At 38.6% G+C, this 19,836-nt stretch overlaps 1 protein-coding gene across 2 annotated transcripts in view; it reads left to right on the top strand.

Moving 5' to 3' along the window:
* RASA3 (RAS p21 protein activator 3) overlaps window positions 1-19,016 on the top strand; it is a 132,824-nt gene extending 113,808 nt beyond the window's left edge. For both annotated transcript variants that reach the window (XM_062606956.1, XM_062606955.1), the window contains exons 12-24: window positions 322-436; window positions 1,327-1,401; window positions 1,890-2,013; window positions 3,147-3,253; window positions 3,877-3,954; window positions 4,876-4,953; window positions 5,484-5,557; window positions 9,341-9,447; window positions 10,378-10,460; window positions 13,900-14,111; window positions 14,867-14,970; window positions 16,722-16,905; window positions 17,160-19,016. In XM_062606956.1, coding sequence (XP_062462940.1) covers window positions 322-436; window positions 1,327-1,401; window positions 1,890-2,013; window positions 3,147-3,253; window positions 3,877-3,954; window positions 4,876-4,953; window positions 5,484-5,557; window positions 9,341-9,447; window positions 10,378-10,460; window positions 13,900-14,111; window positions 14,867-14,970; window positions 16,722-16,905; window positions 17,160-17,235 — 1,417 coding nt within the window. In that variant the 3' untranslated portion in view covers window positions 17,236-19,016. The remainder of the gene's footprint in view (window positions 1-321; window positions 437-1,326; window positions 1,402-1,889; window positions 2,014-3,146; window positions 3,254-3,876; window positions 3,955-4,875; window positions 4,954-5,483; window positions 5,558-9,340; window positions 9,448-10,377; window positions 10,461-13,899; window positions 14,112-14,866; window positions 14,971-16,721; window positions 16,906-17,159) is intronic.
* The last annotated feature ends 820 nt before the right edge of the window (window positions 19,017-19,836 follow it).

Below are 19,836 nucleotides of genomic sequence, written 5' to 3'. Positions count from 1 at the left end.
TTGTCCTAATTTATACTGTAAACCCCTTTGATCTGAGCCTGCGTGTTTCTGTATGTTTAAATGGTGCACTGAGCACACAGTACTGATACAAAGAAGGAAATCTATAGTCCCTCTGGACTTAACCATGACTACTGCTTTTCTGTTGTAACCTGGAAGCGCAGTAAATGCTACATGACTTCATTTGATGGCAGGCTGGTGTCAAAGGGAATATTTGTTTGTGCATTCAAACCCAGATTTCTGCCACTTTTCACCACTTTTCAGTTCCATATATTAGCAGTTTATTACAAAGAGACTAAATTACAGAAAATTGTTCTCTTCCAGAGATCCAAACACCATTTTCAGAGGAAACTCATTAACTTCTAAGTGCATTGATGAGACAATGAAACTGGCAGGAATGCATTATCTGCAAGTTACACTAAAGCCAATTATAGATGAGGTAAGAGCGGTTTAGACTGTTTATTTGATAAAATGTCACTGTGAAAGGGCCTCAGGGAGCAGATGCTTTTTATTCCTTTCCATTTTAGGTGTCTTTGTGGAAATAACGCTTAAGAGCCTGCTTATATGTTAAAATCCTGTGTGTTTAGCCACAGCCGAGTCACCCAATTCAGAAACAGTTGGGTTGTATTAAAGGAAAAGGAAAGCTTTCATTTATTTAATTACTCTGTTCTATAAAATCTAACATTTATAATTTTTGAGAAAATATTAAAGTAATAACTTAGATGAATAAAGAGTATCTACAGCAGAAAGCTGCTGGGAAGCTATAAGTAACACGTTTCAGCCTGTGGGTATAAAGGAATAAAATTATTCCTAGATAACTGTGTATGTGATGCATGTCTTGTAACAATGGTTTATTATCTATCCAGTACAGAATTGTGGGTGTGAGTATTTTAGTGCCGTAATTGGACAGTACATTCAGACCACAGACTTCCTTTAAATGATTTGACAGTTTCTTCAGCTGTTGTTTTAATGTTTCGTCAGAAAATGTCAAGTTGTTAAAGAATATAGATACACTTTCAGAATTGACTGTTTTGGAAAAATTTCTCTTTTATTGAACAGCCTTGCATGAGAGAGTCTACAGAAATATTCTGCACTTTACTTGAAGGAAAGGGTAGAACAAATTAATGCTACTTTTTTTTTGAAAAAAATTAATATCGTATGTAATTTACCTTTGTGCTTTGTCAAAACAACAAAAGTACATATACAAAAATTTATGAAGTTGCCTTTGGCCTTCTACCTCAAAAATCCCTAACAGATTTTGCTTTTTACAAAACTTTTTCTACTTGAAGGTAAACTAATATGTTGAATGTTCACTGTTATTTTTTCTAGATCTGTCAGGTCCATAAACCTTGTGAAATTGATCCTGTGAAATTAAAGGATGGTGAAAACTTGGAAAATAACAGGGTATGCATTAGATTTTGAAGATATAATCTCTGATATAACACTACCAAGTTTAACTGAGTTCCTCAGATGTTTGATGTTGCAAATAATTTTGTCATTTATTAGAATATACTGAAGGCTTTCTCAACACCACAGACCGTTGTAATTATTTTTACAACAGCTTTACATTGTGGTATAAATACAGTATCTGTAGAATGTTAATCGCTTCTTCCCTGCCCTTGAGGATAACTTAGCCTGTGGTTCCACTGGTGCCATAGAAAATGATGCTATGAGAAGGAGCAATACGCCATACAGCCATGTCACTTGGTATGGAATAGTATTTTTACTCTTGTACTTGAATATATGCACTTAACAAAGACGGTATCATTGAGTGTGAGGTTGTTTTGAAGTGGGAATCTTTTAACGATGCCATTATGAATAAACCCAGGAATAATACAACTTTCCAAAGCAGAAAGTGGTACTAATACTGTCATAATAATTGCCTTTTTCAGGAAAATCTGAGGCAATATGTTGACCGCATTTTTACTGTAATTACAAAATCTGGTGTAAGTTGCCCTACAGTGATGTGCGATATTTTCTTTTCACTGAGAGAATCAGCTGCCAAACGGTTTCAAGGTGAGTTTCTATATATTGTTTTATTTTACATCACTGATAGCTTTTCAATGTAGGTGTAGTCTAGCAGTGTGCACAATCCATGGTGGATTTAATAACTGAGCAGCATCTTATCAAAAATGCCATTTGGAGTATGTATTAATATGGAATGAATAATCAAGGAAAAAACAGCAAAAAACATGACAGAAAAAACAGCAAAGAACGTGAGTTTTCCTTAAATATCTTTTCAAGGAAAATGGCATTTAAAAAGAGCATTATGATGGTATGTATGTTTCAATATTTGCAAAGTATGCTCAGTTTTCAAATGTTCAGGTTTTTGTCATGGCTCATTCTTCAGGCTCCATGCAGCTGAATTATTTTCTGTTCATATGCCAATCTGTAATAAAGGCCAATCTGTAAATTATTTGACCTGTTGCAAGCTCATTGCCTCAGGAGGCCATGTGCTGCAAAGGTTTCCTGGCTGTCAACAGAGAATTCCTTCTGCTCTCCTCTAGTTGTTTTGGCTCTGCAAGAACGAGAGGACAATATAGAACTGGAATTGAGCATAACGACCAACCTATGTATTTTTATGGAGGGAAGCAGAAGGAAGTTTTAAGACAGAGTAATCCAAATTCAGCTTTTAAACAAACACTTCGTAGTAGAGAAGCTCAAGCAGAAAGCCATTGACTGTGCTGTGTACTGTTTATTTTATGTAAAATGTGTTTTCTTAACTACCAACTGGGATAGATATATTAAGAATCTCTACAGCAGTTGTGCTCAGGGCTCTAACTAGATTACCTAGGGCTGGCCTCTGTGCTGAGCCTTTCATAAGTATGTAAATTATTCATCATACTTCAGCTGTATTGATGGAATAGTGGATGTTTATGTGAAATTCCCTCTGTAGTGGAAAAGTGAATGGTGTTCTCCTCATAGCCTGTGTCGTGAACTCGCTTCTTTTTAAAAGCCTGTCATTGACAATTCCTTGGTTTGTGCTAGCCGATCTCTGGCTCCAAATCCTCCATCAGTTCATCCTGTAATTCCAAATACAGACCCTTCCAGCACATGCTTGAGTTAGCTTTCTGAAGGGATTCTGATAATTTGAGAAGTTTTTTAAGAAAGGATTATGGAAATGCTGAGTGGAGGTCTTTTTTTAATAGGTGACCTAGATGTGAGGTATACAGCTGTCAGCAGCTTTATTTTCCTGAGATTCTTTGCTCCTGCCATTCTTTCTCCAAACCTCTTTCAGCTTACACCACACCATCCAGTAAGTACCATACCAATTTTTTTTAGCTATGTATGTGGTTCTGTCACCATAGTCTGTCCGTCAAGATTCTTACTTCAGTTCTTTTAATAGCCTTTAGGAGAAGTACCTTTGTTAGTTTAAAGATCTGATGTGTCTGTCTTGGGTACGAAGCACATGTTGAATGACTGAGTATGAGCATGGGAAGAGCAGTGAAATTTAAAGACAAAGACGGTCTAATCTGCTGTGGAAAAGATGGTCACTGCTTCATTTTTGCTGCATTACATTAATGCTGGGATGTCAGCAATGTTGGAAATGTTTTGGATGTTAAGTAACTCATTCAAAACGTTTGGTTCTTACTGGGGGTGGGGAAGACCTGGACTGTCTTCAGGATAGAAATCTCTATTTTTGTGTTGCAAGTGATAGTCTTTGGTTCTCTGAAGAGCAATAGGGTAGCTATGAAGCATGAGGGCTTAAGAGTCCAAAACCTTTTAAAAAAGCAACTTTATTTCTCTGGTATTTTATTGCATGTTTTCTAATTTTATGTTACTTTTCTTAAAATGAAGTAAGAAAGAAGAAATGTAGTTTACCTTTCTCTATTCTGTGTTCTAAATAGCTAATCTGTATAATATTATTCCCTTTCCTAGGATCCTCAGACTTCTCGAACTTTGACTCTTATCTCTAAAACCATTCAAACACTTGGCAGCCTATCAAAATCTAAATCTGTAAGTATATAATTTTCATTTAAAGGCTTAATTTAGGAAAGTGATTTCCTTTTTTTTTAATCTTTTATCACTTACTGTAATTAAGCCTTTAAAATGCTTGAGTTGCACTAGGCTTATACAAAACTGGTTTATGTTTGCTTTGATTATAAGCCTCTCAGGCTCACAGGAAAACTAAATCTTTCTTAATCTGAACTAGATTTCAGTAAAGTAAAACTGTGTGACCAACCCAGAAGTCTGTTCCAGGGCTTTTCATTCCTTCCTTCTGGAAGAAAGGCAGTGATCAGGAGAACCCATGAAGTTCTCTACTTGCTGCAGGTATACGTGATAGCAGCTTGACAGGGCTTTACAGATTGTTTCAGCATTTTAAAGCTCAACTGAGAAGAACTCATCCGTAAGGGGAAGGGCTATGCTTCTCTTTTTGTACCAGTTTAGTTTTCTGAGAGTCAATGGTGAGATCAGATCTAGGTGCCCATGCTCTGGATATCTGTTTGAAATAAACCTTGTACACCTAAGGCACCACACTGCTGTATCTGATGGTAATTTGAGGTTGCTGGTGGTCTTGTTAGAATTCACACTGGCAACTGTAGATAAATTTTTATCTTACTTATGAATCCTTTGAGACAATAGAATTCTTTCTCTCACACTTTGCCAGCTTCTTTTAGGACCAACATTAAAAGCTGAATCAGAAGTTCTAAGCTTTTGAAGAATGCATGGTTAACTGTCGTTACTATACATTTGAAATGCATTCTGCTACCTTTTTGAAATAAAAATACATAAAAGTAGCCCTTTGCTTATTTTACCTCTGGACAGAGTAAAACCTCTTACCTGCAGTGGCTTGTCTCATGGTCTACTGCTGTTAGCAAATAATATTTTCTGTATAAACTCTATTATGATATGCATGGTTTTGGCTTTATATTTCAGGCCAATTTCAAGGAATCCTACATGGCTACTTTTTATGACTATTTTAATGAGCAGAAATATGCAGATGCAGTAAAAAATGTAAGTATTGCATGTGGATGTTCTGAAAATCCTGCTGGGTTGTTGAAGCTGGTGCTCAGAATCCTAGAATGTAATGCAAACTGTTTGTAAACCAGGAAGCATGTGCTGGAAGAAGCAGACTGATTAATATTCAAGAAACTTTTATTAAATTATGTGAATGTCAGTAGTAGAATCTCTTTGGATCTGTTTCTACTTAATAATTATGTTGGATTAACAATACAGCTCAAGACGTGTGTGCTTCATAGGATGCTGCAGATCTGTAATGAAATTGCTTAGTACAAAAGGAATTGAAAGAAATGTATAACAAAGGAGAAGCACAAGAAGTGTTTGTCATCTGCAGTTGTTCTGCTTAAGCACATTTGTCCTATTTTTAGTTTACAAACAAGGAAACCTCCCAAATTCCTCAAGCTTCTGCCATTACCTTCTGTTTAACTACTTTTACAATATTTTCTTGTAGCTGTGTGCTGTAGATTTTTATTTGGGTAGTGCAGTCCTGTCATTTTTATATCTGCTTTTTGTTCACCTTTTAGTTTCTAGATTTAATTTCATCTTCGGGAAGAAGAGATCACAAGAGCATAGAGCAACCTATATTGCTTAAAGAAGGGTAAGCATGTGTCTGCAACAAAACCCTCTACTTGTGTGCTTGCTACTATTCTAAGGCAGCTATCTTTTTTTTCCACCACTCCTATTCCATCTATACGTTCAGAGAAGAATGCAGGAAGATTCATGTGTTGCTATTTCTACTCCGTGGCTGCTGTAGCTGCTTTTAACATCTTTTTTCATCTGACTTAAACATCTTAAATTAAGTACGCTTTGAAATAAGTGGAGGAAAAAGAAGCCTGTAGAACTTAATTAGCACAGCTAAGGCAAAATAAACTTAAATCAGCATTTTGTTAAAATCAAGTTGATTTATCTTTTTTTCCTGAGCTCCAGTGAACACAAGCTGTAAAATTCCACTATGAGGGCAGATGCTGAATACCTTAGTGAGGGCTAATCCTGCAAACAGAATATGCTTTTGCTGCCCTATAAGATCCATATGCTAATCATTATCATAGCAATTATGAGGAAAAATTGTGATGCATTTGGAACAGTTTCTCCTTTTAGTACCTTTCCTTTTTTTTTGAAGCATGTTCCATGTGCCATATTAGCTTTAGATACCAATGGTTGACTTGTGTTGTGTTACAAAACTGTGTTCTTAAGATCATCTAAGTGCACAGTGAAAACAGCTTCTTTAAGCTGGGAGGATGAAAGTAAAAAATCTAAATTATTCCTGTCAGAGCTCAGTAAGCTGAATTGCTGTTTGAAAGTAAGCTTTCTTGGTAGCCCTAAGTCATGCAAAAAATAGGTTTTTGGTGAAAACATGACTACCTCTTCCAGTTAATCTCTGCAGTTCACTTCAACTGTCCCTAGAAGCAAGTTTGTCTATTTTAATTCTGTACATTTATCATTCTTTTGTTTTTGAAAATAAATGTATAGTTTGTGACATTTTCCCTCTAACTCTAAAACGTTCTATTTTTTTTTTTTTTTTCTGCTTGTCTTTCTTTTGCTCCTGTCTGATTTTTTTTCTGTCTTTTCTTGCTCGGCCTGTGGCTGCTGTTGTAAGGACTCTAAAACTAACAGTAAAGAAAGTTGATGGTAATAGTTCATGCAGGTAAGATGGTAGGAGCAGTTGGAGCAGTTGGTGCTTTGCTGTAGCTACTGGCTGACAGCATGTCCTTCCTTCGCAGCAATAGACTTGTCTCACTTAACTTTGGGGAGGAAGTACTCTCTTTCACAATCCTGAAATGCCTGTGTAAAACCAGCAGAGAGCATTTTGTTATCTATTTCTTGATGTTGAACAGCATTGGTTTTGTTTTGGTTTTTCCCCCCCCTTTGTTAAAACAAGAAAACTGATGAAAATAAAGTACTCTTATCAGTAGGCAGAGGCTTCAAGAAGCACTGAGATTTGCTTAATATTCAGTGTATAGATCCCAGTGAACTCAACGGAAATGATTAAGAAGTGGCCATACAAAAGAAATGCAAAAACTAGGTGCTTCTAAGTAGCATTCATGCAAATTGTTCTCAAGGTTAAGCAGTGGCCTTCAGCTGTCTATTTTTCCTGGCATTTTGCATTATTGTCATGTTATATCATGGGGAGTGAGTGGGAATTTTCACAGCCTTTGATCTGATTCTTTTCCACATTTGTTGGCTGGTTTCTGGTTGGCTTTGCAGCATTTTTGTTTGCTTTTTTTAATCTACCTTTGCTTCTCTTAGAGTATCTAGATGGAAAGCTGTAGTGTATGTACTTTTGAGTGAACGTACAGTATCAAAGATTAGTCACTGGCACTTGGGTTTGCTGGCATTCATCATGCCATTGCTGCTTAACACCTCTCTGCCTGGTTCTTTCTAAAAGAAAGGAAATTAAAAGGAGAACTAGTCCTGCCATTCTTGTAGGTGAAAGGGCCGTGTTGATGCTTCCAAACAAAGCTAAGGCAGATCCAAATTCAAGTCTACCATAAACGTGAGCAGAAACAGGATCTCTAACCACCCACCCACTGAAATGGGTTTAACCTTAGACTTTTTTCCCCACTGTGCTTCTAACTGTTTGCTCTGATTTATCACGTTCTGTGAATGTTAGAAACAAAGAATTTGACTTACAACTTCTTTGGCTTAGAATGCTTGACATCTATCTGTAGGAAATAGAAGCATGTTCTTCTCTTGGCTATGTCAGCTATGAATAAATTAATTAGGAATGTGCTCATAGCTCTGCAGTATGGAGTTTCCGTGTTTCAAAGAAGAAGCTGTGTAGGAGCTTGCAGTTTTAAATCACCTTCTAAGTGTTGGCATGGGAAGGAAGAGAAACTAACTTAAGAGCATGTTGTTCAGCCCAAGGATATCTGCTTTTCTCTTGAAATTTGCCTCAACCTTGAAATATGAAACCTACCACCAGTGGGCCTGGTAGTGATCTGAATCACATGGTTTTATTAAATATTTCTTGGGTAATCCAAGAATAGGGACTGAGACAGTAACTGTCTGACCATTTTAAGAATGAGAGGTGTGTAACTATAGCTGATTTAAAAAAAGAATCTATTGCTCTATACAATCCTTGTCAGCTTTTGTCCAGACGACTTGGAATGGGCAGCAGACATCAGCCCAGCTGGTTACAAAACAGTTAAAGTCTGAAGGAACTTAGGTTTATCTTTGAGCTTTAGAGAGATCTGGGGTTCAGTTGGATACGATGCAGTCTTTGACTGGAGATACCAGAAGTGAGAAATAATATTAGCTCTTCCAAGCATCTTAGTTCTCCTATTGAAAATCTTCAACCAAATCATTTGCTGTTCTCTCTGTGTGCTCTTTGTGCTGTATAGTCTTCCCACTTGATAAAAACTACTCTGTAGTAAGTAGTTTTTACTCGCTCCATTATACAATTCTGTATTTGGCGCAATAGTTAATGTAGTGTGTAGAGTAGCTGTTATCAACTCTTTATTGTATATACATACACTTTTTTTTTTTTTTTTAAACCAGAGATGATGCTAAGCAGTATGTAAGCACTAGGCTTTCCAAAGTCATTTTAAAGCTTTTGGACTGATTTAGTGGTTAGGAAGGTGGTGGATATCTCACAGTTTCTTGTAAGCTAATTCAAGTTTGAAATTAATTAAAACTGGCAATTCACTAAATGAATGCCCCTCCTCTGCCAAAAAAGGAGGGCTAGGGCATTAAAGCTTTCAGCCATCAGATGGTTTTGTATGTTACTGAAAATGCATTTCCAAATGTAGCATCAGTGTGCAATTGCAAATGGAGGTGTGGAACATCCTGGGTTTGTTTCTAGAGCTTCAGAGTGACTAAAGCATGTAAGTGTACAGTCCCTATGCTCCAGAGGCTTGACACCTACCTTTTAATTATTAAACATACTCTAAATCTTTTAGGCTTTCTCACAGCTTTAAAAAAATAAAATTAAAAAAGCTTGTAGAGTTAACAGGTCAAGCTTAACCAGAGCAGTACTAACCATGTTCTGTCCTTTTTTTGCTGTAGTAGGAAACAATTTAACTGGATTTAGCTGAGGAAAGCATGCAAACTGCAGTTCAGCTAACTAAGTAGAGCCCCTGTGTAGCCTCCAAGTCAAGCTACAGATCTTGCCTGTTATGTAGATCTGGGAAAAGGACAGGCTTAACTAACAGGTGTTCTAAACCTATCTAAATTGGACTTTCCTTTACTGGTCAATACAAGGCCTCAATAATTGGAAAACACTGTGTGTACCCTCTTAAAGCTTCTCAAGTGCCATCATGTATGTGTATGTATATATGCATATAGGTCTAAATCTATATATGTAAATATATGTATGCGTATATTTATATGCATGTATATATAAAATCCAGTGTATTGGAACAACTGTTGTCCTGTTTACTAGGTTCATGATCAAGAGAGCACAAGGAAGAAAACGATTTGGCATGAAAAACTTCAAGAAAAGATGGTTTCGCCTCACAAATCATGAGTTTACATACCAGAAAAGCAAAGGTAACAATGGTTTGCCAGTCTTTTTTTGATACCTTAAAGCACAGATTACTCATAAGGATTGTGTAAGAACAGAAGACTGAGATCTAGATCTGTAACAGTAGAAGGCACAGTGCAGGCAAGTCTGTCAGCCTGTATGTTCTTGCCCTTTTTTAGTATGCTGTATTGACTGTTAAAATGCTTCTTGGATAGCACAGTATCCTATCAATTAGCAGAAAATATTATAATATTTGTCTAATATCAGTTGCCAACATCATCTGTAGGTTTCATGGTTACCTAGCAGACAGTCCAAGGAAACAAAACTCAGGATACACATACCTTATGCTGGGATTTGAGTATTGAACATTCTCAGATGCATATCTGCTTGTTTTTATAGCACTGGCACAGCTGGCTGCAGTAGGAAGAGATTTGCCTGCAAGCTTTGAACTTGCAAAAATGTGTTCACTTAATGTTGCCTAATATTAAGGATTGTGCTTTTCACGAATTGTCTGTTCAGTAGTACACAACGAATACCACTTCCTTCCATCATATAAATACATAGGGAGTGAGAAAGATAAGGAAACATGTTCAGATCATGCCAGTCATTGTTTCACACTCAACTTTGAGATCTTTACTTCACCACCACCAAGCTAGTTCTGTTGAGCTGACAGGAATGATTTCTTTCATTGTCACCCTCTCAGGAAATGCACTGTGTCCTCCTGCATTAGTGAGTTTCTGAGAGATTTGCTAGCATAATGTGGCGCAGCTGGAAACAGAAATGAAATTAAGACAATGCTTAAGGACCATGCTAGTAAATCCCTGCTGAATGGAGATATTTTTCTTGTGCAGTCAAAATGATCTACAAAGGAACTGAGTCAGCCCTTAGAATAAGGGCAGAGGGTGAAGCTGAGTTGTGAATCAGTTGCTCAGTATCTCTGTGTGTCTGTTCTGCAGGTGATCACCCTCTGTGTAGCATTCCAATTGAAAATATTCTGGCAGTGGAAAGACTGGAGGAGGAATCCTTTAAAATGAAAAATGTAAGTAGGTCATCTTCATTAATGTACTTGTTAGGCTGGTCTAGATCCACCAGCTGAATTGCCTTTTTCCCTTTGTAACCTGGATTGGGTTTCTATCAAAAGATGTACAACCACAGCTGCTTGTTCTGTATATAGTAGCAGGAGTTTCCAAAAGTACAACCCATTCAGATTCTTAACAGCCCAGTCAGCAGTCCTTGGATTTCATGATCTGCAGCACACTCAGTACTGACCACTGCTGATCAGCTGTCTGGGCTCTGTAATGTCAGACACAGGTAAGATGATCGAGTCCCTGCCCTTTCTGTCAGACCTCTCTTCTGGAAAGGAACTGGCTGCTTATAATTGTGAAGGATCACATCCTTCCAGTGCATATGTATTTGGGTTAGGTCATGTGCCAGAGCAACATCTGTGCTGTGCTAGTATGGTTTAGCATTTTGATTGCCACATTAGGGAATAAAATAAAGCTGTACTTCTCTTGCGTGGAACGCTACTGCCAGCTTCTGTATGTGATACATGCCATTCATTGTGTAAGAACAGTTCTTGGACATGATCAGTTTAGGTGATGTTGGGAGTCTTTTTTGTACTTTTCTACCTGTAAAGCTGAGTACAGTCTTTAAAAAGTTTTATTTAGAAATAAACAGAAAAACAACCGAGTGTTTTCCAGTTCTAAACATGCATCTACTACGGACTTCTTTATATATATAAATGGTTGTGAGTTTTACCTTTTCTGCCTTCAAGTCTTTCCTGCCATCTTCACTGTTTGTGGACACCATGCAGGGCAGCGATCAAACCTGCCCTGGATATTAGGTTCCTCAAACAGCACTGAGTGCTTTTAACAAAGTGCTTGACTATTTTCCCCGTCTCAGGTATTATTTTGATAGCACATATCTCTGTGCTATCAAAGATGGAATAAGTTTCAGTTCACTTTCTTCTAGAGCACATCTTCCTTGTACTGGAGCTGGCTCTAGTGTTTATAACCCTTGTTAATTACATAGGCAAAAGTAAGCAAGCTGAAAAACAGTTCTCAAGCTATCAGAAGGCAGCTGTAACATACGTCGAACTGCTGCCAACTGTACTCTGCAAAATAACTTGATTGAAAGTAGCCACACTGTTAAGATAAAATTTACTGTGTGGGGAGGAGCTGAGCTGTAATTCTGATCAACTCCTCAGTTATAGCAGTCTTTAACTTAAGCTGCATCTACTGGGCTAGAATGCATCCAAAATATCCCTTTATTGTGAAGATTTATTACTCCTTTAGAATCCCATTGTTGTTAAAATCAGAAAGGGCGTGCTATTTTGCTTGCTTAAATTCACTATCACCTGGGAAATGAGGGTGACTACATCCATTCTGGAAAGTAAGATTCAGAGTCTTTCCATAAGCAGTAGAAAATACCATTATCACCTTCCCATGCTAATATATTCCCATATATCTTGCCATATATAAATAGAATACTGCAGCAAGAAGAGAGTTCTTAAAACACCATGGCAGATGTATTTGCGATGGATATTCTATCATAAGTGCTAAGTGTGATTAAAGATTCACAATTTCTATAAATACTCCCTATGTATCTGTGCTCTGAATTCCACTAAGTGTGTCTTACTCCTGATAAATCTGCCTGTCTGGCAGTATGGCCGGTAGCCTTCATCTTCCTTAAGCACTGTTTGAGGGGGAAGGTGGTGTGGCTTTAAGTACTGTTCAGGTCTTCTCTGCTGTTCGAGAAGCAACTGGTAGGTTAGTTACTGTAGAGGTCTTGCAACCACTTGAAATTCTTGGCTTAGTTGTGGGCTTCTCGCTAACAGTTGCCATATGTTAGTTCACTTAGATTGGTGTCCCCTTACACAAAGCCATACTCCTTAAATATGTTCCTTTGTTGTAATGCAGAAGGCTCCATTGACCCCAGCAGGACATTAAAATTCTTTTCCCTCTAGTTGTGTTAGTGGAGGGTTGAGCTTCATGCTCCAGTCTTCCTCATTCCTTCCTTCCTTCCCTGTTCTCCAGATTCAAATTGACAGTTATGTCCTAAAAAGCTTTATTAAAATGACTATCTTTGGTGTGTGTTTTGGCAGTTCTGGGCTGGTCGCACTAGCAGCTCCTACTCTGCTGTTGTGTGTTGTGCCTTACTAATTATTGTCTGACATTCATAGGGGTACTAAATCCAGGGGAATGACTGCTGCAGCTTTCCTTTTCCTGTTAGAAGAGATGTTGTAATTAAACTGTTTGTTCGCAAATTAGCAAGTATATTTGCAAGCTACTCTGAATGATGTGCACCTAAAGGAGTCACAAGGGGAGAAGAGATTGCAGCTGGTGCCAGTCTGCAACATTCTCCTGACCAGCTGAATTCAGGCCAATGTTTCAGGTCTTTATAATACACAAAAGTGAATTTCAATTTTGGTGGGGTTTTCCTTTCCTTTTTTTCTGGTGTGGGGTTTGGGCTAGGGGGAGGTTGTGCCTCTATTTTTAAAGTAACACAAGGAAACCTGCCATTTGGAAAATAATATTCCACGCAGTATAGGCACTGTAATGTCAGTGGTTTGAATAACTGAATTAAGAGTAGGGGGGATTTAGGAATACGTGAGGGAGAAGAAAACTCATTAAAATTAAGTATTTGCAGAGAGTAGATGAAATAACGATGTTTGGCACTTGCTTTTCCAGACATTGCAGTTAAGATCAGTAACTTGAACTTAGTTATCTTCAGTGCACGATCAGTTTAATGAAGCAATAAGACTGTACATCAGAAACTTGTGTCTTCAACAGGAGGAAAATAAATGTGATTGTGCCGTTTTAGCTCTCAAGCTGTTCTGAATAGGCAGGATAGTTGTAGTTCACATTTTCAGTGCCCAAACCATCATACAGAATTAATGTGTAACTATTTGAACAACCCAGTGGCAATTAAAGAGAAACCGTGTTGCTGTGATTTGCTAATTGCAGCTATAATTGGTGCAGAAGCATGGAAGTTATTGAAAGGAAAGAATCATGCTGAAATAGGTGTTAAAAGCCTAGAGATATGGCAGTATTAAAGTAACACTGTCTCTTAAGGCAGGATCCAAACATTCATTTTCCTCTTTTCTGCCCTCTGCTGACTAGCATTTCCTTCAGCCCTGCTTTGAGTTTCCTCTGTCAGCCGTCCAAAACTTCGAGCTGTAGCATTACTGAAATTGCATCCCTGGGGCTGACAACAAATCTTGTTGAGGCCCAACCAGCAAGTTGATATTAGCTGTTTATAAATCATCTCCTACAGGAACAGTATCTTATTCCCTGTGCAAGGTGAAAGGTCTTGTTTTAAGGGCACATTTGCTGCTTGATTTTGTGTTGAAATGTATTTATTGATGCATTCTTTTAGCATGCTGTTTTTTGCCTTTAACAAATCATCAGTCTGAGACAGTTTTAGGTTCACCATCAAATTCTGCTGGTTTATTCTGTGGCTTATTTCCTTATTTGCAGATGTTCCAGGTGATCCAGCCTGAAAGAAGAGTCCTATATATCCAAGCAAATAATTGCGTAGAGGCCAAGGACTGGATTGATATCCTCACCAAAGTGAGCCAATGCAACAAGAAGCGACTCACAGTCTATCATCCCTCTGCCTATCTGAATGGCCACTGGCTTTGCTGTAAAGCTACTGCAGACAATACTCCTGGCTGCACACCCTGCACAGGGTAAGAATTGGCAATGTGCTGTTGGTTTAGGTACTGCCATGGGTATGTGTGTCTCTGTAGTGTGACTTGCAGGTATGCAGCTACCAAGAAGATCTGCCAAGTGTGGTGTTTTCAAAGGCAATGTTTATTCTGTCAGCATCTGCATATCTTGGTCAAAATGTTGAATTTTTTAGAGTTCAGGGCATTGATAGGAGTTGACTGTAGGATGAAGTACTTCGGTTCTCATCATCTGTCATTAAAAATGTCAGAAATCTCTTTAAGATCTTGTTTGTAAATTCTTGAAACAGGCAATCATCTACTTTTAGATTTAATTCTAAACTGATCTTTTTCTAAGGGCACTACTCATGCCCTCTACTAAGTGAAGAGGTGCTGTCTGGTTTGTAGGAAACAATTTTCATCTAAAATGACAGAAGCAAGAAGTCTGTGGTTAGTCTCAGATTATAAGACCTGGACATTTGGGAGTTCAGTGCTTTGGCTCTTCCATCTGGTTATAGCAGACTAATTCACCAAAATGTCTGGATAGTGATACAGTCTCTTTAAATCAGAGTGAAAGCATGCTGGTAAATCTAGGCATAAAGCAGCCTGAACTTGTCTGCCTTTTCTTTTGGGAAAAATGGGAAGTTTTGAGCTTTATTATATACAATCTGTTGCCTTTCATGAGTACTCACTTTTATATTCATTCTCACTAAGTGCTTTTCATACTGTATTAAAGCGTTCAGCATTTAACTTCTGCCTCTCTTCCTGATGCTGTACAGAGGCCTGCCAGCAAATATACAACTGGATATAGATGGAGATAGAGAAACTGAGCGCATCTACTCTCTTTTCAACTTGTACATGCCAAAATTGGAGAAAATGCAAGGTGAGGATAAAAGATCATTGCATCTCCAATACACTTATCAAGGCAAATATAAAACTGGCTGTTCTAGCTAGACCAACCTTCTGAATCACATCCTAGAACACAGTGGCCATTATTTGATTTGTTTTCCTTTCTGCTGTCTTGAGGCAGTTGTATGAACTATTTTTGGTGCAGTGTGCAGTCCCATAATCTGTACAAAGTTCTTTGCATAATAGTTGCTTGAAATAAGGTTTTAACCACAGCATCCTAAAATAGTGCAGGCACGGATCACTGCTTGGATGAATGCTCTGAATTAGGAAATCAGAGTGTGTACTAAACTAGAAGTTTACTGATCCTGAAAAGAAGCACCAGCGAAGTTGAATTTTCTGTGAAGTATGGTTTTGTGTTACCATAAGTCATGTGCACATTGCCTGATTCAGATCCCAGGATCTGAATACTCATGGTTTCTTCAAGAAGGCTCTTTTGGAATTACCAGCAAAAGATGATCCATGGATGTCTGTGAAATGTGGAAAAGTGAAGTTTTGGCTGGGAAACCCTCAGGAGCTGAGGGGAACAGAGATTTGATGTGAAGTCTAAAAGAAAGAAGCAGCAGAGGAAGTTAGTACTAGTAGACCTGCCAAGAAAAGTATCCGGTGTACATGGTGCCAGACTTGAAATACCAGTTTAGCACAGGGAGTGGCAGGGAAGCCTTCACTGTGGCACTGATCTTTAGATAGGAATTTATTTTATAATATGAGATAAGCCATTGATGTCAAACACACGGGTTGGAAAGCGCTTTAATCCATTCCTGGCTGCCATGCAGTTGCAAACTTAAGATCCCCACCACTTCCGAGCTGTCTGAACAAATGCCCAGCTTTCCCCTGTTCCAAGTCCTCACTGCCAGAGCTAGCATCGAATTTCAGTGTCCGGGAAAAGGACACAGGTCTGGCACAGACAGTGCAGCAAGGGAAGGTAACTTGAAAGCTGAGACTGAGCCAGTAGTAAAGCCGGAAAGCTAGGGAAAAATAGAGGCAAAGTAAAATATTCTCTCTCCTCTTCTAATACTGTCAGCTACAATGCAGAAGTAGATCACATAATGAATGTGTTGCAAATGTTCACGTGTAATCAGTGTCCACATCTCATAGCCAGGAAGGCTCCCTGGTAGGATAAAAAGGTGGTATGAGTTGCTCCTTCTTAGGATATATCCTGAAGCAGGCAGCCAGGCAGTAGTCATGACATACTTTGATTATGCTTATTGTATGAATCTTTTAGGGGTGATGTGGCAAAACATCTTGTGTGACTACTTCAGCCTGTGATTGTTTTGAATTCAGTCTGTTGCACAGTGCTGTATGTGCTGCTCAGGGATGCAACCTGTCCTTCTGACAAGTGATTACTTGACCTTGTGCAGGCCAAACCAGCAGCACAGTGGCAGGGTTAGGCCTGTGGCAGAGTTCCCAAAGTGTGTGCGTGGGGTTCTACTAGTGGTAATTGAGATGAAAGCATTGCCTGTTCAGCAAAGGACCAAGCCAGGTCCTTACTGCCCTTGCCTTATGAGACAAGGAGGAGGGAATGGGCATGGGACAGACTTTGTGCCTACCAGCAGCCCAGCAAAGGACAGCAAACTGCTCCTTCTGCTGTTGCTGTCAGACACAGTTCTATGCTTATCATGCAGAAGCAAACCAAGGAAATTCATGAACCCTAGACTGAGCCTGCTTGTCTCAGTTTTTTTCTCCTGTCTATTTGATACCTATTCCTGTACTTTCTTGGTTTTCCAGAGGCCTGTGGCAGCAAATCTGTGTATGATGGACCTGAAGAGGAAGAATATTCTACATTCATCATTGATGACCCTAAGGAGACATATAAAACACTAAAGCTGATTATTGAAGGTGTTGGAACTTTAGAGCAGGAGCATGCTCAATATAAGAGAGATAAATTTAAGAAGACAAAATATGGAAGCCAGTAAGTATAATGGGTTGTCCAAACAGCAGAACGGCCCTGGGAAAATGGTATTTCCCTTGCCTATGTTCTGGCGTTCACCATACTCACGGTCAAAAAATACCCTTCAAACACATACAAAGTAGGATTGTGACTTAGGATTGCTATCACAATATTTTAAAGGTCTCTAAGGAATTTTTGAATGCTGTTTTAACATTTTGATGTCCTGACAGAGAATTATATATATAATACTTTTTCCTTTTTTTCTAATTTTTTAGAGAACATCCCATTGGTGACAAGAGCTTCCAGACGTACATCAGGCAGCAGTCGGAGATCTCGGCACATTCCATATGAAGTGCAAAGAAAATCACAGGACAGTGCTGAAGGGTTGATCAGTGAAGCTAAACAGCAGAACAAAAGGGAAGCCACACATGTAGCAAAATGTATGGATAAGTGTCAAGCTTACAAACTTTGAGACTTGCTAAACATATTCTCTTTTCAAGAAACTGTTATAATAGTTGCTATGCACTTTATTCATCTGGTTATTGACAGATGATAAAACTCTGCCTTCTAGGCAGTTGTTGTCATGTGTATTTTTAAATTTGCTTTGGTTTCTTGGAATCTAGTGATCAGTTCAATGATCAAGGTGTGTGGACTTCATCTGGACAACTTCCAAGCAATTCCTTATGTTTCGGAAACCAAGCATGCTGCTAATATGCAGCGTTTTCTAGAATGGTTGTTTGTTACTGTTTTTTGTTTCTGGTTAATGTATATTATGCCACACCCCTGTGTGCTCTCTTAGGAAAAGCTTAGTAACACTTTACCTTTAATGCCTGCATTTAGAAAAGAAGCAGAGAAAAAAACCCTCTGTTGTAATCTCTTGCGTTGTAGCTTGTATTCTGAGCAGGCCAAGGAGTAGGCCTTTTTCTTTTATAGCAGTATAATTTTTGCTAAATGTGCACAATTTTTAATAGAAATTCAGATCTGAATGGTACTCTTGATATTTTTGAGATACAAAGTCATTTCTCCAGACACTTTCAGCAGACTTTGGTTTTGAAGATCCAATCTCAGCGGTATAATAAAACTGACTCTCATAAATAATGAGTAAGAAAGAAATGAACTTATGTCAAAGCTACATGTCTCTCTTACGCAGCCCAATGAATGGGAATCTTTGAAAGTCTGCCAACTGAAAGGCAAGGTAAGCTGATTTTGATGACCTTTTGCCACCACAGCGAGAAGGACAAATAAGTAGAATATGAGACTGGCAGCTGAGACACACTGAGTCCCAGCACGAAAGCCTTCAAGATGGGTTTCTCCGAGAGAATGTTTAAGCACTGGAGTCCATGCTATCCTAGTACCACTTGCTTTTCTGGTAAATGGTTTCTACTTTTCCAAAAATGTTTTTAAGTACTTTTTTAAAGAGACTTGTTAAAAGGTATTTAGTATATTAACACACGTTATGGTAACTTGTTAATATTCCAAGTGTAGTGAAAATGGGAGGAGCTGCGTATCTCACTAATACCAACAAAAGTCATTAAGGAGGAGAATAAAGATCTGCTAAATGTAAGATACATATTTATGTATGCTGTTTAGTTGTACACCGTAACTTTCCTCTGTATAAGGGTCTGATTTACAAACATCTAGCTTTGATGGCACAGAAGCCTTGCATGATGGACTTTTAAGCTTCTGTAGGGAAGAAGCTAGTGTTGGTTTTAAGCTGAATTGGAACAGAAAGCATTGAACTGCTAGTTTAATGTGAAGATACCTGTGTCTTTGCTTAAAGTGTGACAGAATAATTCTCAACTATGTCCTCATTGCATCTGACATGATTTAAGATGGCTAAAGTACTTTGAATGCCTCTGTTTGTAAGCGATGCTCTTAGGAATGAGGTTTTCTTTTTGTTTGAGTATATAGTAGACCACCTCCTAGTAGATGATAAATGATCTTCACCCAGCAGACTGGGGAAAGGGAAGTAATATGAAGCATTGCAGAGATGCATTTTGGACTCCAAGCTTTTAGCTGCCATGAACTGCAATTTTTAACATGTATTTGTAACTTAATATTGTTTATAAAATACTAATGACCTGTAATGTGTGTTCTACTTGCCAATTAAAGAAATGTTTTATTTCTGAAAACTGTGTACACATTTGGAGTCTGTTTAGATTCATATGTGATGTTGGCACATCATCCGCTGTTCAGAGTTGGACAGAGATGGAGATCCTTGTGAGCAGCTGTTGGTGCTGTGAGGTAGGGGTGATACTGTGTTGAAAGGACAAGAGGAAAGAGTTGAGAGGACAGCACTATGCATGTATATCAGCTCATGAACCTATGGAATCATCACCCTTTTGAATACGACCTGTTTGGTGGCAAAACCTGGAGCATGCTGAGCTCTGTTGGTCTTCTGGAGCTTACCAGTCCTCTCTGGATGCTCATGTGGATTAAGCTTTGGCTCTGGAACACTGTGTGACAAGCCGCACTCCCTGGTTCTCTCAGGGGGTGTTTGCAAGAAGGCTAGGCAACAGCCCTTCCAGGATAGAAAGCTGTTGACAGGCTCATTCAGTGTATGTTAGACTAGCTTGTGTTCAAGGTAACCCACACTGCTGTATCAGGTGTCTCTGTGACCAGAACGCAGGCGTGCATTTCTGAGAAGCTTCTGGAGAAGAGCTTCTGCAGGCACACTCTAGCTGTTTGGCAGCAGTGGTTTAGCAGGTAGACCACAGCCAGGAAAGGAAACCAAACTGACAGTGGAAGACATCACCAGTGTCATAGTGAAGGTGAATTTGACCACAGTAACGTGAGTGTGAGTTTTTGCTGAGGAATGGTAAACCTTGTTCCAAAAACAAGGCTTTAACTGACACAGAGTTTGTAAGAAATTAGCAGACTTAAATGCAGAAGTACTGTAACACCATTCCCAGGTCTGGCTGTTTTCCACTCAGTCTCATCCAGTGTATAGAA

This window comes from Pezoporus occidentalis, unplaced genomic scaffold (genome assembly GCF_034315485.1).
Source record: "Pezoporus occidentalis ecotype Australia unplaced genomic scaffold, CSIRO_AGI_Poc_V1 ctg99, whole genome shotgun sequence".
NCBI classification, from domain to species: Eukaryota; Metazoa; Chordata; class Aves; order Psittaciformes; family Psittacidae; genus Pezoporus; species Pezoporus occidentalis.
Note: the sequence above shows the minus strand (reverse complement) of the source record. Positions and strands in the feature narration are given on the sequence as shown.